The following is a 21,722-nucleotide window of genomic DNA, read 5'->3' as shown; positions in this document are numbered from 1 at the left end:
TAATATATATAAAATATATATATTAGAGAGAGAGAGCCTGACAAATACAGAGCGTCTCGCTCTGTCACCCAGGCTGGAGTGCAGTGGCGCCGTCTCGGCTCCCTGCAGCCTCGACCTCCTAGGCTCAAGCGATCCTCCTACCTCAGCCTCTTGAGTAACTGGGACTACAGGTGTGTGCCACCATGCCTGGCTAATTTTTTAATTTTTTGTAGAGACGGAGTCTTGCTATGTTGCTCAGGCCCAGGCTGGTCTTGAACTCCTGGGCTCAAGCGGCCTCCCAAAGTACTGGGATTACAGGTTTGAGCCACTGTGTTCTCACTTTCTAAATGTTAAGTTCTGTTATTCCATTGAATATCCGTTTCCAAAGAACACGTTTCCCACTCTGCTGACAATCATCCGATCCCCTCTCCACCCAGCCAGTCAGCCCTGGTTGGAAAGGCCTCTCTGGCAGCCTGGGACATAGGGATGCTCACTTTCAATTCCATGCTGGGTACCCAGGAGGGAAGTGACTTGTCTGAGGGCTACAGGGTGAGTCAGTAGCTTGGCCCCAGCTACCCCGAGTGCTGGGAACTGGCCCCTGGTCGGCCTCAGCCTCTGACGTGTGCCGTCTTGCTTAGGGCGGAAACCTCCCTTCCTGAGGAGGAGGGGCAAAGGCCCCGGGGTGCCCCTGGCCTGGAGATGCCTCCCTTTGCTAGAAACTGCACAGTGGGCTTTGGTGGGCATTTTCCTAAGTGTGTCTCTCTTGTCCAGCTGGATTGTGGCCCTGCAGGATGTGGTCTTCCTGGCTCCTATGCCCCAAGGCGGAGCCCGGTCCAGCTCACTGCTGAGGGGAAGGGAAGTGCAGTTCAAAGGGGAGCGACCTAGGCCCGGTGCGCAGCTCCTCCACCTGCTAGCTGAGACCTGCATGAGTCACTGCATTCCCCTGAGCCCCGGCTTCCTCATTTGGAGGAATTGGGATCCTGAGACCCCCTCACCCAGTGGAGAGGTGCATTGACTTTCACACTGTGGTCAAATGACTCAAAGCAAGTGCTTGCTCCATAAATGGGCACTTTTCCTCCTGCTTTGTCCTGTCATTGCATATCTTGGAATCCCAGGGGCTTCCAAACAACAGGACCAAGGCTCAGAGTCTCAGTCTTATATTCAGGGCCCTTGGCCACATTCCCCCAAGACAGGCTTGGTAGAGGGCACGTGGCACCTTGGTAAGCATGCGGTGAAAAGACAGTAGGGTACACTGTGCGAAGGCAGCTTTGAGACAGGTCTCTGAGTTCCAATTTTGAACTTGGTGCACAGGAGCTCCCCAGTTGCCCCCTTACACAGAAATTCTGGAACCCATGGCTCCCCCAGGCAACCTGTCTCTGACCACTGCCTTTAACTACCTTCCAGTCTCCTCCCGCAGTCAGCCTCTGCCTAGTTCAGCCTCCCTCCCAGGCCTCCTGTGCCCGAGTCCTGACTCTTCTGTGATGGGTTCTGCCTCTGTGTTGGGGGGTATGATCTCCTTATGGATTGAGTATGGGATATTTTGGCCTCCAGACTTGATCAAACTTCCTAGAAGAGGAGAACATTGACCAGTGTGCAGGGTGATTTAGGGAAAGGAGTGGACGGTTAGGTCCGCTGGGCCTGGGGTAAACCCCAGTCAGTTGCTTAGTAGCTAGGGAACAACAGAAATTACCCAGTTCTTATCCATAAAATGAAGATAATGAAATGAAATGCCTGACCCATGGTAGCTACTCAATATCAAGAGAGAGACTACATTCATTATATTATTTTTGTATCCTCCTCTGTGCCTTGCACATTCCAGGGCTTCCACAAATGCTCATGAAATGTGGAGGCTGCCCACTATCCATGTGGCAGTTAATGTGACCAACTGGGTCACTGTGAATGGCTGGACCATTGAAAATGACTGGATCAGTGTGAATGACCAAGTCAGTGTGATCGACTAGATCAGTGTGATCAACCGAGTCAGTGTGATCAAATGGATCTATGTGATTGACCAGGTCTGCATAATCAATTGGATTAGTGTGAATGACAAAGTCAGTGTGGTTGACTGGATCAGCGTGATCGAGTGTGTCTGCACGATTGACTGGATCTGTGTGATCAACTGGATCTATGTGATTGACCAGGTCTGTGTGATCAACTGGATCAGTGTAAATGATGGGGCCAATGTGATCAACTGAGTCAGTGTAATCGACTGGATCAGTGTGATTGACTGGGTTCAGTGTGATTGACTGGATCAATGTGATTGATTGGGTCAGTGTGAATGACTGGATCAGTGCAATTGACCAGATCAATGTGATCAACTGCATCAGTGTGATCGGCTGGGTCAGTGTGTTTGACTGAGTTAGTGTGATTGACTGGGTCAGTGTGATCATCTGGATCAGTATGAATGACCAGGTCAGTGTGATTTACTGGATCAGTGTGATCGACTAGATTAGTGTAATCAACAAGGTCAGTGTGATTGACCAGGTCAGTATGATCAACTGGATCAGTGTGATTGACTGGATCAGTGTGTTTGACTGAATCATTGTGATTGACTGGGTCGGTGTGATCGCCTGGATCAGTGTGAATGACTGGGTCACTGTGATTGACTGGGTCAGTGTGATCGCCTGGATCAGTGTGAATGTCTGGGTCACTGTGATTGACTGGGTCAGTGTGATTGCCTGGATCAGTGTGAATGACTGGGTCGCTGTGATTGACCAGATCAGCGTGATTGACCAGATCAGTGTGGTTGACTGGCCCATGACTGGCACCAAAGCAGGCCAGCCTTTGGCCTGTATGAAGTGGGCAGTGCCACCCAGCAGCATTTTTGGACCTGAGTCTGAGCTTTTTTTCCACACTGACAGCCTCAACCTGTTCATAGGGTCCTTCCTGTGCCCAGTTTCTGAAAAGTTTTCAAAAACTGCTTACAACAGTTTGGAGTGTGGCATTTTTGGGGATGAAGATTCACGAGGAACCCAGGAAGTGGAGTTTCCTGTGGGAAAGGCCGCAGTCCTCACATCCCTTAAGCTGGCATTGAGGTGTGACATGGGGGACCTGGATGGGAATCCAGGCCCTGTGATGCGACCTTCACTGCCAATAACCAAGACAGTGACTTTGGACAAATTCCCTCCTTCCTGTTTTCCTTTTCCTCAGCCTGAGGTGGCTGAGGTGGGTTACCCCTAGGATTCCAAAGCTCTAATATTTTAGGACCCCAAGGTCACAAAACCTTCTAGTCTCAAATAAGTTATCAAATTAATATTTTGTTCTAAAATTTCAGAAGAGTAGTAGTGACTGTGTGGATTGAGGGAAGGTTACCATTGAGTAATGGCTGGTTGCATTAATTAATTGATTTCTTTACTTAGTTGTTTATTCAAGTCTTCATTAGTGTAGTGTTCTGCGCCATTGTGGCAGGTTAAGAATGGTTGAAAATGGCTTGTCACTCCCTGAGCTAAGAGGTGTGTCTTATTTTCCTACCTTCTTTCCTCTGGGCCAGGCCTTACACTGCTTTGATGAATAGCGTGCATTGGAAGTGATGCTCTGCCTGTTCTGACCCTTTTCAGAACTGTCAGCTTCTGTTTCCTCCTTCTTAAAACCCAACTGCCATGTTGTGAGGAAGCCCCAAGCAGCCACATGGAGAGGCCCATGTGGAAGGGAATCAGGGCTCCCTGTCAACATTCTCTGTCAACAGCCAACATCAACTTGCCACCATAGAGGTCAGCTGTCTTGTAAGTGGATCTTTCAGCCCCCTTTGGGCTGCCCTAGCTGATGCCATGTAGAGCAGAAACGAGCTGTTCACATGAACCCTGCCCAAATTGCAAAATTGTGATTGTTGTTTTATTTATTATTAATATTTTTTGAGATAGAGTTTCACTCTTGGTGCCAAGGTTGGAGTGCAGTAGCACCATCTTGCTCACTGCAACCTCTGCCTCCTGGGTTCAAGTGATTCTCCTGCCTCAGGCTCCTGAGTAGCTGGGATTACAGGCACACACCACCACGTCCAGCAAATTTTTGTATTTTTAGTAGAGACAGGGATTCATCATGTTGACCAGGCTGGTCTCGAACTCCTGACCTCAGGTGGTTCACCTGCCTTGGCCTCCCAAAATGCTGGGATTGCAGGAATGAGCCACCGCGCCGGCTGTGATTGTTGTTTTAAACCACCGAGTTCTAGGATAGTTTGGTATGCAGCAATAAGTAACTAGCACAGACAGAGCTCATGCTGGCATATGGGAACACGAAGATGAAGTCCCATGTCTTAGCCCAGGTTCCTCCTCAAAAACAGAACCCAAGACACAGGTTTACTCATAGTGTAGAGTTTCTCTGGGAAGTGATCCAGGAGTAGCAGGAATGAGGACCAAAGACAGAAAGACGGAGAAGAAGGAAAAGCCAATATAAGGTGTATCCCTGGGTTGTCCACCACTGTGATTGACTGGGACTTGGTCCCTCTGGGACCTTTTGAGGAACATAGAGCTATAGCTCAGAATTGTCCCCCTAGCGGGGTGTGGTGGCTCACACTTGTAATCCCAGCACTCTGGAAGGCTGAGACAGGAGGATCACTTGAGCCCAGGAACTTGAGACCAGACTGGGCAATAAAGTGAGACCCTGTATTTACAAAACAATGCAAAAACTTAGCTGGGAGGTGGGAACTCGCTGCCCAGAAGGAGCCCCTGCCTTCAGACACAGTTCCCCTTTCCAGAGAACTGTCAGCTTTTGTTTCCTCCTTCTTAGAACCCAACTGCCATGTTGTAAGGAAGCCCAAGCAGCCACATGGAGAGGCCCACGTGGAGGAAAATCAAGGCTGTAGTCCCAGCTACTAGGGAGGCTGAGCTGGAAGGATAGCTTGAGTCCTGGGAGATGGAGGCTGCAGTGAGCTGTGATCGTGCCAATGCACTCCAGCTTGGGCAATAGAGCAACACCTTGTATCCAAAAAAAAACCAAAAACAAAAATGTCTCCCTGAGGGAAGAAAGGGAGGAGCTGCTGGTCACAGGCTCCCATCTCCCGTTGGCTGGGTCGTTCTGTGGAATGCTAAGCTTCCTGCACCCCTAGGATGTGCAGGAGAAGATGCCATGTTGGCTCCTGAAGGTGTCCCATGCTATGACATCAAAGAAGTCACAGGAGAGGAAGCAGCAGACATTTGGCATAGACTTGAGATGGGTGCTGGCCATATGCAGTGGGAGGAACCTACCTGGAACAGTTTTCTGTGGCCTTGGCTGGAATCAGAGGTAAGGCCATAGAGGTGGGAGGTGGCTCGCAGAGGGATTGGGGGTGACAGGGACCTTTGAAGAGCTTGCAGTCTCAGGTTTCTGCTCTGCACATGAAGCCACCTGTCTATAACTGGCTGAGTCTGAAGGCAGGGGTTCCTTTTGGGCAGTGAGTTCCCACCACCATGTTCAGAGTCTGAACGTGAGTGTCCCCAGGACACCCATGATGCCTGGCTGGCCAGTTGAAACTGGTCGGTTAGGGCTTCCTGCAGAGACCTGGGCAGGGCCAGCCAACTTTTACCTAAAGCTCTGTTCTTTTGCCAGAAAAGTTCCAACGCCTTCGTCTACCTGTCTGGTCTAAACCCATTCACATAAACATCGGAGGCATTTGGAGTCCTCAGGAAAAATACTCTCAGGCCGGTTGACATGAGAAGCCCTGGGCAGTGCCACTTCCTCCACTTTGTGGGTCAAGGGAGGTGACTTTCCAGATTCTGTTGGAAACCTGAAACCCGCAGCAAGGCCAGCCTCCCGAGAAACACTTCTGAAATTATGGGGCCTGAATAACATAGCTTCATGGTACTGGAGGTTCAGATTAGGTTTAGAAAACCTATGTTTCAGTTCCCAGGTGCTGGAAGCCATGTTCCTAGAATATTGAGCAGGAAGGACACCGGGTTACCTTGGTTCTCATTTCAAAAATCTGGGCCCTGGGAAAAACCTGTGTTCTCTCAGTCTTTTGAGTGGGTAGAAAACTACTAAACAGGAAGCACCAGAAAGCCCTCTGAGTTCTTGGGGGACACTTCTTAAGCAACATCACGAGGCGTGCTGATGATGAAAGGTTCATGGGTGAGATTCGAACTCAGTGCATTTTAGTAAGGCCAGTGCCCTCCTGAGCCAAGTCAGAGGCCCTTGTTATAGGGGCAGGCATTCTGAAGAGGGTATTATGAGGATGGTTAACTTCTGTTTTGTTTTGCTCAAATTCCTCATTTGGCTTTTCATGTACAAGTTCTCAGAGGAGAAGTTCTGCTTCTGGGTCCGGAATAGTTTTCCATCCAAGAGTGGACACTGTGGGCTTCTTCGGAGTCCAGAACAAAGGGGTACCCCATACCCAGGGGCCATTACACAGGGGGGCAGGGTGACGGACTTGCCCAGGGGCTATGTCCTTGGAGGCAGTGGATGGGGCAAGAGCCCTCATCTGGGGGGTAAAAGATGTGCTTCTGTCTGGGGTTCTCCCACTGTTAGTCAAGTGACCTTGAGCAATCCTTCTACCTGTCTGAGCCTCAGTTTCCTTGTCTGTCACAGTTGAAGCATTCTCTGCCCTGCCTGTCTCACTGACCTCAGTCAAATACTGGGTGTGTGCGCATCAGCTCCCACAACCAAACGCTGGATGACAGGTGGAGCTGCCTCCAGGGCGACCGGATTAAGGAAGCAATCTCTCAATCAATCTCTCCTCTGTTTTGCTTCCCTTTGCCTGTTGGCTTCTTTCTCTCAATGCTGGAATCGCAGCTACAGGCTGCTCTGGCCTCCTGCAATCCTTAAAGCCTCACAACCAAAAGGAAGAGCACCCTGGCAGCAGTAGAAAGAAAACCCCCAGAATCACTCATCCTGGCTGGGGGTGTGGTGGGTGGGTTGAAGATGGGGTACTTTGATTGGTCCAGTTTGGGCCATGTGCCCATGTCTGCTCCAATCACTGTGGCCCAGGGCAGTGGAGCACGATGATTGGTCCACTTGGGAGAAGGCTCACCCTTTGGCCAGGGGGAGGCACCGTGGCTGGGAACCCCCATCAGAAACACCGGACTGCTCCCACTCCTTTACCGTACTGATGTGTCTTTTCTGTATCCTTACATATGAGACCCATCCCAGTATCTGGCATACAGTAGGCACTTTCTGCATGTCTGTGGAACAGTGTTGCCAGGGAGGCTTCTGACACTCCAGAGTTACTGGAGTCAGATACCTGCTTCTGGACTTCACAGCACCCATCCCTGTTCCCAAGTATTGCTTATGTTCAATTGCTTGTTAGCGTCCTGCATTAAAACGTGAGCTCCTCAAAAGCGAGGACCTTGTCTGGCTTGTTTACTGCCAAGTCCTCTGTGCCTGGCAGCCTCTGGTACAGATAATTGGTCAATTAATGTTTGTGAAATGAACGTCAACTGTCTGTGAGGCTCAGTGTCTTGACAGAAGGAGCCTGACTCTGCCCTTTCAGGTTGCCTAGTGCCTTCTCCATCCCTCTCCATCCTCAGTTCCAGTTTCTGCTCCTCTGGGTGCAGTTATGGCTTAATGTATGCCAAACAGCCAATTCTAAATACATTTCTGTGCCTTAGGTTCGTTTTTTATAAACACTAGTGAGACCATTGCTTTGACAAAGGTGCTAAGATCTACATTTATATTTGTTTAATCATCTTAAAAATGAGTACTTTTATCTTTAATGTTGAACTTTTTAAGTGAAGTTCCAATAGTATTTGCAGTAGTGAGAGGTGTTTCACCCGCACCAGAATGAATTCTCAAAAACTTTACTTTGCCAGAATTGGATGAATGAAGTGAACCATTATTGGAATTGATTGATGTTTCAATTGATGCATCTGGTGATGCTAAAACTGGCATTGTTTCACCATATGTGAAATTCTACTGAGATGCTATCCAATGAATGACCACTGCTTTATTTTCAGCTTACATATAAGAAAACTTAGAACACAGAGCAAGTTCGATTTTAAACTGCCACCTGCTCAGTTGCCCTTGTGCATGTTAAATTGTGGATTCTGGGTTCTGGACAGTCTTATTCTTCTTTTTTGTTTGTTTGAGATGATGTCTTGCTCTGTCACCCAAGCACTGGAGTGCAGTGGTGCAATCTTGGCTCACTGCAACCTTCACCTCCTGGGTTCAAGCGATTCTCCTGCCTCAGCCTCCTGAGAAGCTGGGACTACGGGCATGCTCCACCATGGCTGGCTAATTTTTGCATTTTTAGAAGAGACAGGGTTTTGCTATGTTGGTCAGGTTGGTCTTGAATTCCTGACCTCAGGTGATCCACCCACCTCAGTCTCCCAAAGTGCTAGGATTACAGATGTGAGCCACCACGCCTTTCCTGGACAGGCTTCTTAAAGTTCCTGTGAACCTTTGAGGTAGCTGCTGACACTTTTTGAGAAGACTTCTCGGTAGTCAGTGGTATTGCTGTGGTTCTTGGCAGACGGTAGATGCAGAGAACAACTTTGTGCATGTTACAGTTTCATAATTAACTTTCTTAAAAAAGAGAAAGTCAATATATTTACATTTTCATTACTCAGGCATTTTTCTTTTTTGTTGAGTTCATTGCTACCAAAAGGGTTTATTGAAAAATGAAAATGCAGTGGCAAACAATAGCTAAACCACTGTAGCTTTGTAGCAAGTGGTAAGTAGCAAAGTCAATGCAGCAAGGCCGTGGGGACTCCCCTCTGTGAACACTTCTTCCTCCCAGCTCCTGGACATACCGCCTATGTGCCTGGCTTGTCTCTCTCCGTTTTCCCACTGACCCCAGAGCCTAGTGGCTTCATGCATCTTGCGGTTGTGCAAGTGGCTGAGGCGCTGAGCAGTTGGTGGGAGCAGAGGTGCCCTGTCCTTCTCTCAGCACTACCACCATGGGAAGAGCTGGCTCTCCTCAGTTACCTGTGTCTGCCTGCATTTCAGTATCTCAGGAATGGCCGGGGTGCTGTTTTTGAAGGGTTCCACTGAGTCAGGAGAGTGTTGGGAGGGAGAGACAGGTCAGCGCTCTGCCTCTTCCAGTTGCAGCCTCAAGCGTAGGTGAGAACTTGCTCACGGCACACCCCATGTGCCTACACACCAGGAGAGTCCCACACCATGAGATGCAGTCATGGCAGGAGCTGAAGCACAGGTGGGGTGTTACCTACCTCCCCCAGCTTCTTTTAGAGCAAGTCTTCAGCGAAGTCCACTAAACAATCAAAGCTGGGTGCATGCCAAAGCAGGCCCAACACTGGGATAACAGGAGTCACCCAGGACAGCCCCAGAGAACCCAGAACGTATAGTCCCTTTATCCACTGGCTCTAGCTGGTATTCTGGTTTCAGATGGATTTGAGGACAGTTTCCCAGTTTGGGGTCTCCACTCCTGGGTGGTGTGAGAGTTTAGGCCTTGAATGAGTAGGGGGCATGGGTGGGAAGTCCACTGTTCCACAGTTGTCTCAGTGTCTATCCAGTGTCTGCTGTAAGAAGGTGCTCCCTGATGCTGCCTCAGGCAGGTGGGAGGGAGGAGTTTTCCCATGGGACCACCCATTTGCCATTCTTAGCTTGAGACAGAAAGCCCAGTTTTGACTTCCATGGAGGATGGGGCCCGAGGCTTTTCTTCCACTCACTGCTGTGGCTTCCCTCCACGTTTCTGGCCCCTGTGACTCTCCCAACTCCTCCTGACCTCTTCATAAATACCGCTCAGCTACACACAAAATATATGTCTGCACTGCACCACATCTGAGACTCCTGCAGATGCCAGCAGGGACTGAGGGAGGACGGCGGCTTCTCACGCTGGCTTGGGACCCCATCACCTGAAATGCAACTGTTCCAAAGGCCACTTCTTTCACTTATGGGTTTGGAAGGCCTTGAGATCCAGCTGGACCTCCCCTCTCCTCCAACCTTGCCCCTCAGATGATACCAGGCCCCCAGGCCTCCTCTGCTTGCCCTGGAACAAATGCCACCAAATGGTCATGGAAGTCATGTGAAGTCAGCCAGGTGTGGGTCTCTGGCACATGGCCTGGGTAGAAGCTGTACCCACTTGCCCCTACACCAACTCCCACACACGCATGTGAGTACACCCATCCACACTGGCCATGAGGGTGCCTGGGACCCTGGTGAGGCCCTAGACAGAATCCGATGGCAGCTCTCACACTTCCCTCAAGACCATAATTGTTTCATCCATAGAGTACATACAGTTGTTCAAAAATGTTTATGGAATGAAAGAGGAAGGAAGGAATAAAAAATTTAAGAAACTCCCAGAACCTCCTTCCTCCATCCCAAGAGGTATTAGAAGGTTCATCAAGCTTCTTGGGGATCGACACACCTGGCCGTGGCCTCAGGGTGAGATGGGAGGACAGTCTCAGGTGCAGCTCCCAGCAGGGCTGCCTCCCCTGCTGGGGGCTCCTGTGTCCTGGACTTCTCTGCCGGGGTTGCAGAGGGCTGCTCTTCTCCTTCAGCAGGGCACCCCTCGCTAAGTGCCCCCAACCCCCTAAGGCAGCTGACTCTGCCTGGAAACACAGACACCAGGCGCACCTCAGGTGGCACAAACTAGAAAGTCGGTGGCAAAGGAGAGTTGGGCAGGATGAGCTAATGACACGGGCCTGCCTTATTGGACACAAGGGGTGCAGCAGGCAAATGGCAGAGCAGGGCAGAGGCAGTCTCGGGCTTGGGAAGAGGCAGTATGTGGTGACCCCCTCACTGTTCTGATTTCGAGGGCCACGGTCACCTGTCAAACCAACAGCTCCAGGACATGTGCCACTGTTTGCGTAAGAGGAGCGATGCCCCTGGGAAACAGCACGGAAGCAGGAGGACTTCTGCTCTCTGCTGTGTGACTTCGAATAGGTCCTTTTCCTCCGTGAACCTTGAAACCCTTGACACATGGGAATAGCAAACCTCACCTTGTCTTTCTCCTAGGACGTCTTAGTGAGAGAGGGACCTGAGACACCATCCCACAGCACCTCTACTCGACAGGAGAGAGAGCTGGGGCCCAGGGATGAAAGGGACACAGGCAGCATCACACAGCAGATCCACAGTAAAGCGGGCTCCAGGCCAGGTCTCCGACCTCTGGGACAGCACCTGCCCCCGGCCTGAGTCCAGACAGTGCAGATGTTCCTGGGAGGAAGAGTTTTCTAGAAGGCACATGGCTCTGGGTCCTCTTGCAGGAGATCTATGGGCTGGGCTGCATGCAATGAAGCCTGTGGTTTAAATGTCAGGAGGAAGAATCCTAGGATAGATTCTTGTTACATGGCATGGGATTCCCTGGAGGGCTTTGCTGGTGTGTGGAGCACCCTCATTCTTACCAGCTTGCACCCATGGGTGGCTCCATCTTCAACAGAGCTCAGACTTGTCAGCATGTGACAAGTACCCCCAGAGCAAAGTTCCATGCTTAGCAGAGGTGCACAGCCATCAGGGGAACTCATTTGGATTGGATTTTAGGTGGTAGCAGGTGGTTTCCAAGACAGAGACCAGTTGATGGCATGGGTTTGTTTCTTTTAATCGTGAGAAGTCTCTCTGTGGGTTGGTGCTGAACTCACCACGCTGCATGGCTCATGGCTGTGGGTGACCGGTCCCCAGTCAGTCTCGTGTGGCAGTTGGGGCCTTCTACTTCCTTGCCTTCACTTTCTTTTCTTTGTTCGCTCTGTGGGGCTTCAGGGCTTCCTCCTGGCCTGCATGACTGGTGATGGGGGGCGGGATAGGGGTGGGGGCGTTGAGGTTCAGAGTTTTCTTCTGAAGCTTCAGGTCCAAGATGGCGAACGTGTTCTGGATCTTGCACTGCAGCAGCTCCTGCAGGAGCTCCACCTGGGTGTGGATGACCTGGCGGACAAGGCTCTCCAGCTCCTGAAAGGAATGGGGAGGGCCGGTGAGCGGGGTTGGGAGGTCTAAGGGTGGGGAGGTCCTCATCTTCTCCTGACCGGCTGTGGGCTGGCCATGGCCACGGACCATGGGTAGTCACACTTCCTGTCCCTCAACCCTTGCCTATAACTAAAGCTCTCTTTTTGGATTCCAGTAGTCACTCCCTCCTTTTTCTCTTTCGGCCTAGAGTGATGGCCAGGCTGTTTGAGTGTGTCATTTGTTCTGGGCCCATTGGCCAGTGCCATATTTCCTATAGACCCTACTTCCTGGTCAATGCAGGCTCCATCTGGATACTGCGCCCCCAACCATCCTCATTCTCACCTCTCAAAGTTCTAGTGGCAGCTTCTTGGGAGGGGACAGGGGAAATTGCTTCAGAGATTGAGCGTGTCATCCACCCAGGCAGCCATAGGAAGAGTGGAAACGCAGCCACCGTCCAGCCACCGAGTTAAACAAGAAGCCCCATTGGTCAGCTCCATCAGAGTCATGGCCAACAGAGCCTGGAGACACAGATGATGTAAGTGTGTTTCTCCAGGTTCCCTGCCTGAGCAACCACACAGCAGAGGAGCTATTGTCAGGGGACACACTGGAAGCAACTGGTTGTCCGTAGTGCATTTCTTTGAGATCTTGTACTCACTTAAAAGGTATGCAAAATTGTACGTTTGCCCCAGCATATCCTCTTGGTTGTTTTTGTAGAAAAAATTATTGGGGAAGGTTGTTGTGCTATAGGAGAATGCGCAGTGTTTGTTCTATGCCCTTGAGTGCCCCATCTCAGGTGAATAGCTGGGGCACACGGTGTAGGGGGCTCTGGCTCACCAGCTCCGCCAGGCTGGGGCCAGCAGTGCCATGTTGGAGGCTGAGCGGGGAGCTGGGAGGAGCAGGCAGGAACAGCTGTGGGAAGTACGGGGCCGTTTGGGCCACTGTGGCGATGACCCCCCCACCCCCTGTGCTAGAGCAAGGTCCCCTGCAGGGGGCCAGAGACGTAGACTGTTGCAGGGGTTTTGTTGGGTCTTTATTGAATGTCTTCATGAGCTAAGATTTCATGGCCCCCTGATGTGCTATTTGTCTGCAGACTTAACCTTAGATGAGCACCCTCCAGGCTGCTGTGCTCATTGCTCTGTAGAGATTTTCCTCTGTGTGTGTGTGTGTGTGCGTGTGTGTGTGTGTGTGTAACCCTAAAGGAATACTTCCCGGGGCCATTTGCTCTTCAGCTGATGATTCAGAAACCAAAATCCCTTGGAACTCACAGGCCCTGCAACTCCCCGACCCCAATGCCTGAAACACACGCACATACATGCACACACACATGCACATACTTGTCTCTCAAAGTATGTTCAAAGATGATGCAACCATGATGACTTCAGTGCTTATGTATAGCTAAGAAACCAATGTAGGCTTGGCCAGGCCCTCAAGAAGTCAGCTACCCTGGGGCTGGGGTCATCATGGTCATTGAAGAGCTGGTCATGGGAAATGCTGGCAGCTAGAGCCCCATTGGTCTGGCAGACCCTCCAAGAGGGCAGCCCAAAGTCTGAGATCCAGGCACCAGATCCTCCCAAGTCCTTCCCCAGTCCCAGCTCCGCCCTTTGTCTCCCTGGTCACATAACCCTCCCCGAGCTGTCCCCATGTCCCTGCCTCTTCTGTCTTCTCCCCTAGCCTGGGGGCGTGCCGGCTCTGGAGGACCTGCAGCAGTTCCAAAGCTGGAGTCTTTTTCCTGCCTCTCTTGGTGGAATCTGTCACTGATCAATGACACAGAAGAAGGAACTTAGACTTCAGGGTCAGTTAGGCTCAGTCCAGATGTGAACTCTACCCCATGCTAGCTTGGTGACCTTGGCGAGTTGAAAAGTTCTCTGAGCCTCAGTCGTCTCATCACTAGAACAGGGACATGAATTTCTACCTTTAGTCTACCGAGAAACCCGTGGTAGACTCTTGATTCCTCCCTGCATCTCTCCCCCTCCCATGGGTGCCAACGAGGAGCTCCCATCTGCAGTGACGCCAGATCTGGCTGATGTTTCTGCTGCCCCAGGTGCCCACCCATGGCAGGTGGTCAGAGCCTCACCTGTCTCTCCAGGACCCGGCCAGGCTGCGCAGGCGCAGCAGCAGTGAACACCTTCTGCAGTGAGCTCTCCAGCTCCAGGAGCAGCGCCTCTTTCAGGAGCAGCACATCGGCGCGCTTCTGTGCCTCGGCTTCCATCAGCGCAGCCACCTGCTGCTGGTGGGTCCACAAGTCCCTGTCCATGCCCTCGGTAAGCGGGAGGGGCTGAGGTGGCATGCATACCTCCAGGTGGGCAACGGTCAGGTCAACCTGCTGGTCCTGGCCCAGGACATGCTGGTAGAGTTTGTAGTGGCGGATGAAGGTATGGTGGAAGTAGTCACAGAGGGCCAGCAGGTGGGTGGTGTTGAAATGGTCCTGGTAATCTCTGAGCTTGTTCCCCAGGATCGTCACAGCCTCAGTAATGGAGCAGCCTGTGGGCACAGGGGCCAGGTACAGAGTGGGAGTGGGAATTGGACAGAGCTGCCCTGCCAGGCAGTGGATGTGGGCTCTGCACCTAGACAGCCTGGTCACAGAGCCCATGTCCCCACTGCATTTTAAAAAATATTTATTTCTATTTATTTTTTTGAGACGGGGTCTAACTCTGTCACCCAGGCTGGAGTGCAGTGGTGTGATCATAGCTCCCTGCAGCCGCCAACTTCCAGGCTGGAGAAATCCCCCTGCCTCAGCCACCTGAGTAGCTGGGGTTACAGGTACATGCTACCATACCTGACTCATTTTGTTTATTTTTTGTAGAGATGAGGTTATCACTATTTTGCCCAGGCTGAACTCCTGAACTCAATCGATCCTCCTGCCTTGGCCTCCTAAAGTGCTGGAATTACAGGCGTGAGCCACTGTGGCTGCTCTAACTGCAATTCTTATTACCATGCATTAGCTCTTGAAAGGTATGGAGTGTACCACGTTCCTTTTTTTACTTGTAGTAACTTAAACTTATCCCATTTTTTCTTACATAATTACCCCAGTATAATTATATAAATATGATTATATGATCTCAGTATAATCACATTATCATTACCAGTATTTTGTCTTTTTTGTTTCTTTGTTTTTCCGAACTCCTGGGCTCAAGCGATCTTCCTACCATGGCCTCCCAATGTGTTGGGATTACAGGAGTGAACCACCACACCTGGCCAGTATTTTGTCTTTTGATGCCTGTTTTAAAGACTTACTTTAGTTGTGCTTTATCTCGTTTCTACTTCTCTTCAGGAAGGAGATGAGAATGTAGAAAAGGAATTCCCATAAGAGTAGAGTAGGAGGTGGCGGGGGGCGGTGACTCACATCTGTAATCCCACCACTTTGGGAGGCTGAGGTGGGCAGATCACTTGAGGTCAGGAGTTCGACACCAGCTTGGCCAACACGGCAAAACCCCATCTCTACTAGAAATACAAATATTAGCTGGGTGTGGTGGCAGGTGCCTGTAAGCCCAGATACTCAGGAGGCTGAGACAGGAGAATTGCTTGAACCCAGGAGGTGGAGGTTGCAGTGAGCCGAGATCATGCCACTGCACTTCAGCCTGGGAAACAGAGCAAGACTCCATCCCCCCACCAAAAAAAAAAAAAAAAAAAAAAAGAGTGGAAGCAGGTAATAGATGCCCAGGCAACTGCTGTGCTGGTGGCTTGTGTTGCAGAGTTGGGAAAATATTATTTACCCCATGCAAAGGATTGGCTCTGAGGGTAGCACCGTGGGCAGTGCTCCTCAGGGGGTGACCCATCTCCCTACTTCTTCTTTCCTCCTCTCCCATTCGCTCCTCCTGCTCACAACTCTTTCAGGTGCTCAGCACAGTGGTTGGAGGCAGGGCTCTCCCATCATCTGCTTGGTTCTACATGCCTACCCTGGTGAGTAGATGAGCAGACAGCAGGCAGAGAGACAGGCAAGTCAAGGGCAGCAAGAGAGCACAGCCCTGGCTTGGAGACCTGGGTTCTCATAGACACTGTCCTGGAAGTGCACTGTGGACTTGGCCAAGCCTCTCCTACTCCCTGACTCAGTGTCCCCCTCTGAAGAATGAGGGCTTGGGCCAGGGGCCCACCAGATCATGCACTTTGGAGAATTCCGCAGTTCCCTCTGCTGACAATGAAAGTAGCATGTTGTAGGCAAGGAGCCAGGCTTTTCCCCGAAGTAGGGGACCTGGCTTGTCCACAGACCCTTTCCTTTGCTCTTTCTTTGTGTGAGCCCTCCATGGGGCCCTAGGCGGTTTCCTCACCCCCAGCTAGAGTGCTCCATGCCCCTTCAGCAGGGACTGTCTCAGCCTTGCCCACAAGGTTGTTTTGAAGTCCCCCCACCCCCAGTCCCTTCATGCTCCCTCTTGGCTGGTCCCTGAGGCTGTCTTGCTCTGTATGGAAATATTCACCTTGAATCTCCCGAAAGTACCCAGAGGGTGGAGACATCATGGTCTTGGGAAAATATTAGCAAAAGGGGCACCACTCCACTTGGAGCCATGTTAGGATGTGCTGGGAGTGACGCCTGGATTCTGGCAATCTCAGCCTCCTGGGGGAGGGAAGGAGGGACTGCTCCACCACGCAGAATTACAGACTGGAGGCTGTACTCCTCCTTTCTGTGATGGCAAACCAGCAGGCTTGGAGCCCAAGGGTTACACTCCTCTTGTGAGGGTACCAGGTTTGGAGGTCTGAGATACTCTATCCCTCTTAGATATGAGACTGGGCCTTTTTCCCTCAAATGTAAAATTCAGAAGAGTGATACTGACTTCATAGGCTTGTTGGAAGGGTCAAATGGGGTAAGATGTCCAGCTTCATACAGAGCCTAATGCAAGCCAGCAATCAATAAATGCTGTAGAAAGAATTATTTCTACCTTTGCAAAAAAATGTTTCTCCCTTGCACTTTCCCCTTCCCCATCGAGCCTTCCCTCTATTCCTTCCTTCATTCATCTCTGTCCATCTTTCCATTCATCCATTCTTTCACCCACTCATCCATCCATTCATCCATCATCCTTCCACTTATCCATCCATCCATCCATCCATCCATCCATCCATCCATCCATCCATCCATCCACCCATCCATCCATCCATCCATCCATCCATCCATCCATTCATCCATCCATTCATTCATCCATTCTTCCAACCACCCATCTATTTTTCCACCCATTTGTTTATCCATTCACCTATTCATCCATCCATTAATTCTTCGATCTATCCACCCATCCATTCACCCACCCTTCTATCCATTTGTGAAAGGAAAATAAAAACTTGGGAACCCAATTCACTATGCCAAAAGAAAAAAATTAACCTGAAAGTTGAGTAACACAAGAAACTGCCTTTCCTTTGATTCCTAAGCAGGTAGCTACAAATAAAAGGTTAAATATCTCCACAGGTAGCTACTCTATGTTCTCCTTATTTTATATAAGGTGCCAATTTACTGAGCAAGGGAGGAACACATAATTGATTATTCCCCACCTGCTCCTTTTCTCTTGCAACATGTGGATCACCATACCCTCCTTCTTACCCCTCCAGCCCACTTTCCCCTTTAAATATTGAAGCCCTCAAAATTATCCTTGGAGAAAGCAACAGATCTTTCTTCCAGGTATGTCATTAGCCTTGGCAAAATAACCTTCTAAATGGATGGAGACCTGTCTCAGATACTTTTCGGTTTACACATTTATCCTTCCATTCACCCAGATTAGTTTGTCAAATGGTGAATGAACCTACAAATTGTTACTGCCTATTAATTACTTGGCACTATGCAAGATTTTGGCAATACTATGACAACAGATAAGTCATATCCCCTGCTCTCAGATGCTTGCAGGAGAGACACAAGCAGATAATGGCAGTGCATAGTAAAGAGGAACAGAGTTGGGTGAAGAAGAGCACGGACTTCAGGACTGAGTCCTTCTAGAGAAGGCGATGTGTGAGCTGCATCCCAGAGTGAGGCTGAGCCAGGCCCAGAAGTGGGGCCACTTCACAGCCCAGCTGAGTGACAGCAGAGGAGCAGGAAGCAGCCTGGTCTGGGTGGGAGCAAGGTGAGGCTTGTTGTCGTTGGCACCTAAAGGTGGAGGCAGATGATGGCAAGAGCTGCATGCAGAGGTGGGTGGAAGACAGACACAAGGGCCTTGGATGGACGCCATACTCAGAACCAGGGCTCTGTCTTCTGGGCAATGCACAGAAGCAGCAGATCTGAGTGGCAGGACCTGGCCATCCTCAGACGTAGGGTGTGCAAGACAGAAACCGGCACAACTCCCAGGTTCTTACAGGGGATGTTTGAGGGACAGTGGGCCTACGAACAGAGAGAATACCATATGGTAAGATGCTGACCTCTGACATGACCCCTGCCCTCAGAGAGCTTCCAGTCTTGAAGAGGAGACAGTTGAATAAATGATGGCCACCTTTGTATTCTCGGCCCCCAGCACTGAGATTTGTGCACAGAAGGGGCCCAGTCAAAGTCTACAGAGTAAATGAACCAGCTCTAATTTGTCAAGGTGGAGGTGTTCATTCATTCTGTCAACAAATACTTATTCGGGGTTTCCCTGTGCCAAGAACTCTTCCAGGTTCCAGGGAGGTGGTGGAGGGCTGGGGAGGAAATGCACAGATATCTAGCTCTGCACAGGGCTCTGTGGGATTGACAGCACACATGACAGGAAGAAGGTCAGGAAGGGCTTCCCTGAGGAGGCAGTAAAGGGGCTGGGATGGACTGGGTCAAAGGGGTTTGCTGGGCAAAGAGGTGGTGAAGAGCGAGGCAGGAGGGACAGCAGCTTGTGCAAAGGCCCTGTGGTTGAAGCAGGCATGGCCTTCTGAGTGACTGAAAGGTGGGGGAGGAAGGCAGTCAGCAGGCTAGAGATCTGCAGGCGAGGAGCTGGCTGGCTGGAGATGAGGTTGGGTAGGCCAGGCCCCGAAAGCCCCTAGCATGCCCTGCCCTGCAGGGGTCCCACCCCCAGGGTCACCGTCTGGCAGTACCCCCGACGGAGTCTTTCTCCAGAGTACTCATCAAGGTCTTTGATCTCGCGCATTTTACTGATGTGATTTGTTCTTGGTCATTTTCCCTCTACTAGCACTCAAGCTGTGAGAGAGCGAGAGGCCGTCTTTTCTGTTCACTGCTGGGTACCAAGTGCCAGAGCAGTGCCCAGCTCCTAGGAGGTGCTCTGCAGAGAAGGAGAGCCTTGTTGAATGGACACAAGGGAATGGGCACAGCACTTTCAGAGGCCAAGGCAGGGGGATCACTTGAGCTTGGGAGTTCAAGACCAGCCTGGGCAACATAGAAAGACCCCAACACTATTAAAAAAAATAGCCAGCATGGTGGTGCATGCCTTTAGTCCCAGTTACTCAGGAGGCTGAGACAGGAGGATCACTTGAGCCCAGGAGGTCAAGGCTGCAGATCGTGCCACTGCACTCCAGTCTGGACGACAGCGTGAGATCTTGTCTCTCACACACACAAAAGGATTTATTTAGGGAACATTCCCATGTGCCAGGCATTGGGGGATGTTGTCTGTGGCCAAGGCTTTCACCATGGAGGCTGCTGGGCTGGCAGAACAGGCGCCAAAGGCCAGGCCCACCCAGACATGGCAGAAGGGTTTCCAGCCGGTAGGGGGTGAGTGGAGCCAGGTTCCAGGGAGCCAATTCTGACAGCAGGAGGAACAAACTGTGTGGGAAGGAAGGGCCAAGGCCTCGGCGGGGATCAGCCTAGGGCAGGGTCCAGGTCCAGCTTCACTGATCAGAAGCTCTTGGCTGCTGCTGCCCTCCGGACACCAAAGACCCCCCTAACCCCATATGCCCTATGTCCCTTCCCGTCCCTTCACGCAGAGCTGGGCGTCAGAGCACGCAGGCCGCCAACTGGCAGGAGCTTCCCCGCAGGGACACCGTGAGAGAAGAAGGAGCTCTGAGAGGCCAGGGGATCTGCACATGCCCCATGTCGGAGGCACCAGGCTGGGGTCCAGAGGCCGATGGGAAAGGCCACCCCAAGCAGAGGGGCCAGCAGCGGTGAAGGCCTGGGGCGAGTGGGGCACAGCGTGGCTGTGTGCACAGGGCCACACCCAGCTGTCCAGGAGGCAAAGCAGGATTCTGGGGACGGAGCTGGGGGACCCAGGGCTTGTGGTCAGTTTGGACAGGGTCATTCATGACAGCCCCGTGTGCCATGTGAAAGAGTTGACTTCATCACGGAACACGAGGACCTCCGAGGATAGCGTACATAGAATTATCAAATTCCTCAGGGTTAAGAACCTGGTGGAAAGGTACTGAGGCCAGACATGAGAGGTTGGGGCCATCCCAGAGGAAAGATGGTGACCTCATGGAGGACAGCAGAGACTGCCCATCAAGGGATCCCAGAGGGTGAGCAGACATGAGGCCATCATTTTTGATCAGCAAGCTGGACTCGGGGCCTGTGTCGGGGCGACGGTGTGTGAGCTTCACCAGGTGACTCATCACACCTTCTCTGAACTGGCCAGAAGGTGCCCTCCTCCTCCAGCCTGGCCTGGCCTGATGCCAGCCTGGCCTGGCATGGGGTGGGGTCACCTGCATCCTGCAGCTGTGGGTGGCTGTGTCTGCCTCCTTGGCGAAACCCAGCCCCTGAGCCCCTCTGTTCAGCCCCAGCAGCCATACACAGAGCCCAGATCTGAAAGGAGAAGTCCACGAGGCTCAGTAGTGCGAATGCGCTCAGCCGCTGTGCTGAGCCAGGGTTTCCTGCTGGCTTGTCATCCTGGCCGATGCCCTACTATGACCACGGGCTGTGGCCTGCACCTAAGAGGCCATACAAACCAAGTGCAGACCTTGTCCTGGGTCCACAGGGAAGGAGGCCCTGGGCTGAGTTCTAACTGTCGGCCCCCAGACACTCTTGGCTGATTCTGGCTTTCAGCAAAGCTTGTGGGAAGCCGGCTCATGAGACATACTTTCTTGGCCTTGGACCACACTCCCTGGGCCTCGGGTTGAGAAGTTCCTGGTGACTCAGAAAGCAGAGGGATTAAGTCTCAGGGAGAAGCCGCTGGCTTCAGGGCGGACAGATCTGTGCCTACAAGTTGCTCTTCAATAACAGGGAGTGGCCTTCATTTGCATTGGCTGCTGGGAACTTCCTGAAGATGGTCCCCAAGCCCCTGGAGGCCAGCACCTGTGAGGAGACGCAGCGGGAGTGGGGGAGGAGAGGAATGAGGAGCGGAAGGGCGGGGGAGGCTTGCTGGGCAGATGTCAGCAGAAGCTCCATGATCAGGGCAGAAACGGCTCGGACCAGGAGGCTCCGGTGGCTTCCTTGGCCCCTCAAACCTGGAGTCTGGGCTGGGCGAGCAAGGGGAGATGCGCCATATTCCTGCAGGGCTGGAAATGGGGAAGGCTGCTCCTTCTGGGTGTGCCTGAGCGGGAGGACCCAGGTACCCCGATACACCAGTTTGGTTCCCCCATCTTGAATCCCAGGGGCAGGACCCAAGTCAGGCTACAGCCTGGCACTGCTCACCTTTCCCAACACCTGAGCGCCTACCAGGGCTGACCCGGTATGGTGGGAAGTAGACGAAGGCAAGGGCCCACCATCTCCACCCAACTGCATCCTTCATCACCCCGCATTGCCCTCTGCCCGCTTTGTGCTCCTGGGGAGACTCTACTAAACTCCTTCACCCCTGGGTGCCAGGGACTGTACTGCCCACGTGAGCTCCCCTCAGTTAGGGAGCGCCCACTGCCTTGTGCCATGCATGCTCTAGATCACTCGGTCTCCCAGCTCCCAGCAGAGTGAGGCTGGCACAGGCACCAACCCCTCTTCACCCAGGAGAGAAACTGAGGCTTAAAGAGGCTGAGGGGTTTGCATAGGGCCACTAGGGTGGTAAGTCCCTCAGCTGGAATTCAAACTCCAGGCCATCCAGCTCCAAGCAGCTTTGGGGTCTTTTTGTAGATTCTTGGAGGTGGACACTGCAAGGGACCTCCGACCCCATTGGTCACATTTTCCAAAGAATGTTTTGCAATAGCTGTTACAGTTGACCCTGGGACAACATGGGTTGGAACTGCAAGAGGAAGGAGTCCCTAGG

The 21,722-nt window shown here is 51.8% G+C and overlaps 1 protein-coding gene across 1 annotated transcript in view; it reads right to left on the bottom strand.

Annotated features, from left to right (window-relative positions):
• Positions 1–11,358: 11,358 nt before the first annotated feature.
• Positions 11,359–21,722, bottom strand: part of LOC105512380 (chromosome unknown open reading frame, human C8orf74) — a 28,515-nt gene continuing 18,151 nt past the window's right edge. Inside the window, exons 3-4 of the mRNA XM_011942817.1 lie at positions 13,790–14,196; positions 11,359–11,721 (exon numbers count right to left, since the gene is read on the bottom strand). Of these exons, the coding sequence (XP_011798207.1) occupies positions 11,485–11,721; positions 13,790–14,196 (644 nt within the window). The 3' untranslated portion in view covers positions 11,359–11,484. The remainder of the gene's footprint in view (positions 11,722–13,789; positions 14,197–21,722) is intronic.

This window comes from Colobus angolensis, unplaced genomic scaffold (assembly GCF_000951035.1).
Source record: "Colobus angolensis palliatus isolate OR3802 unplaced genomic scaffold, Cang.pa_1.0 Scaffold210, whole genome shotgun sequence".
In the NCBI taxonomy this organism is placed as follows: Eukaryota; Metazoa; Chordata; class Mammalia; order Primates; family Cercopithecidae; genus Colobus; species Colobus angolensis.
The sequence above is the reverse complement of the archived record's forward strand: the minus strand, read 5'-3'. Positions and strand labels throughout refer to the sequence as shown.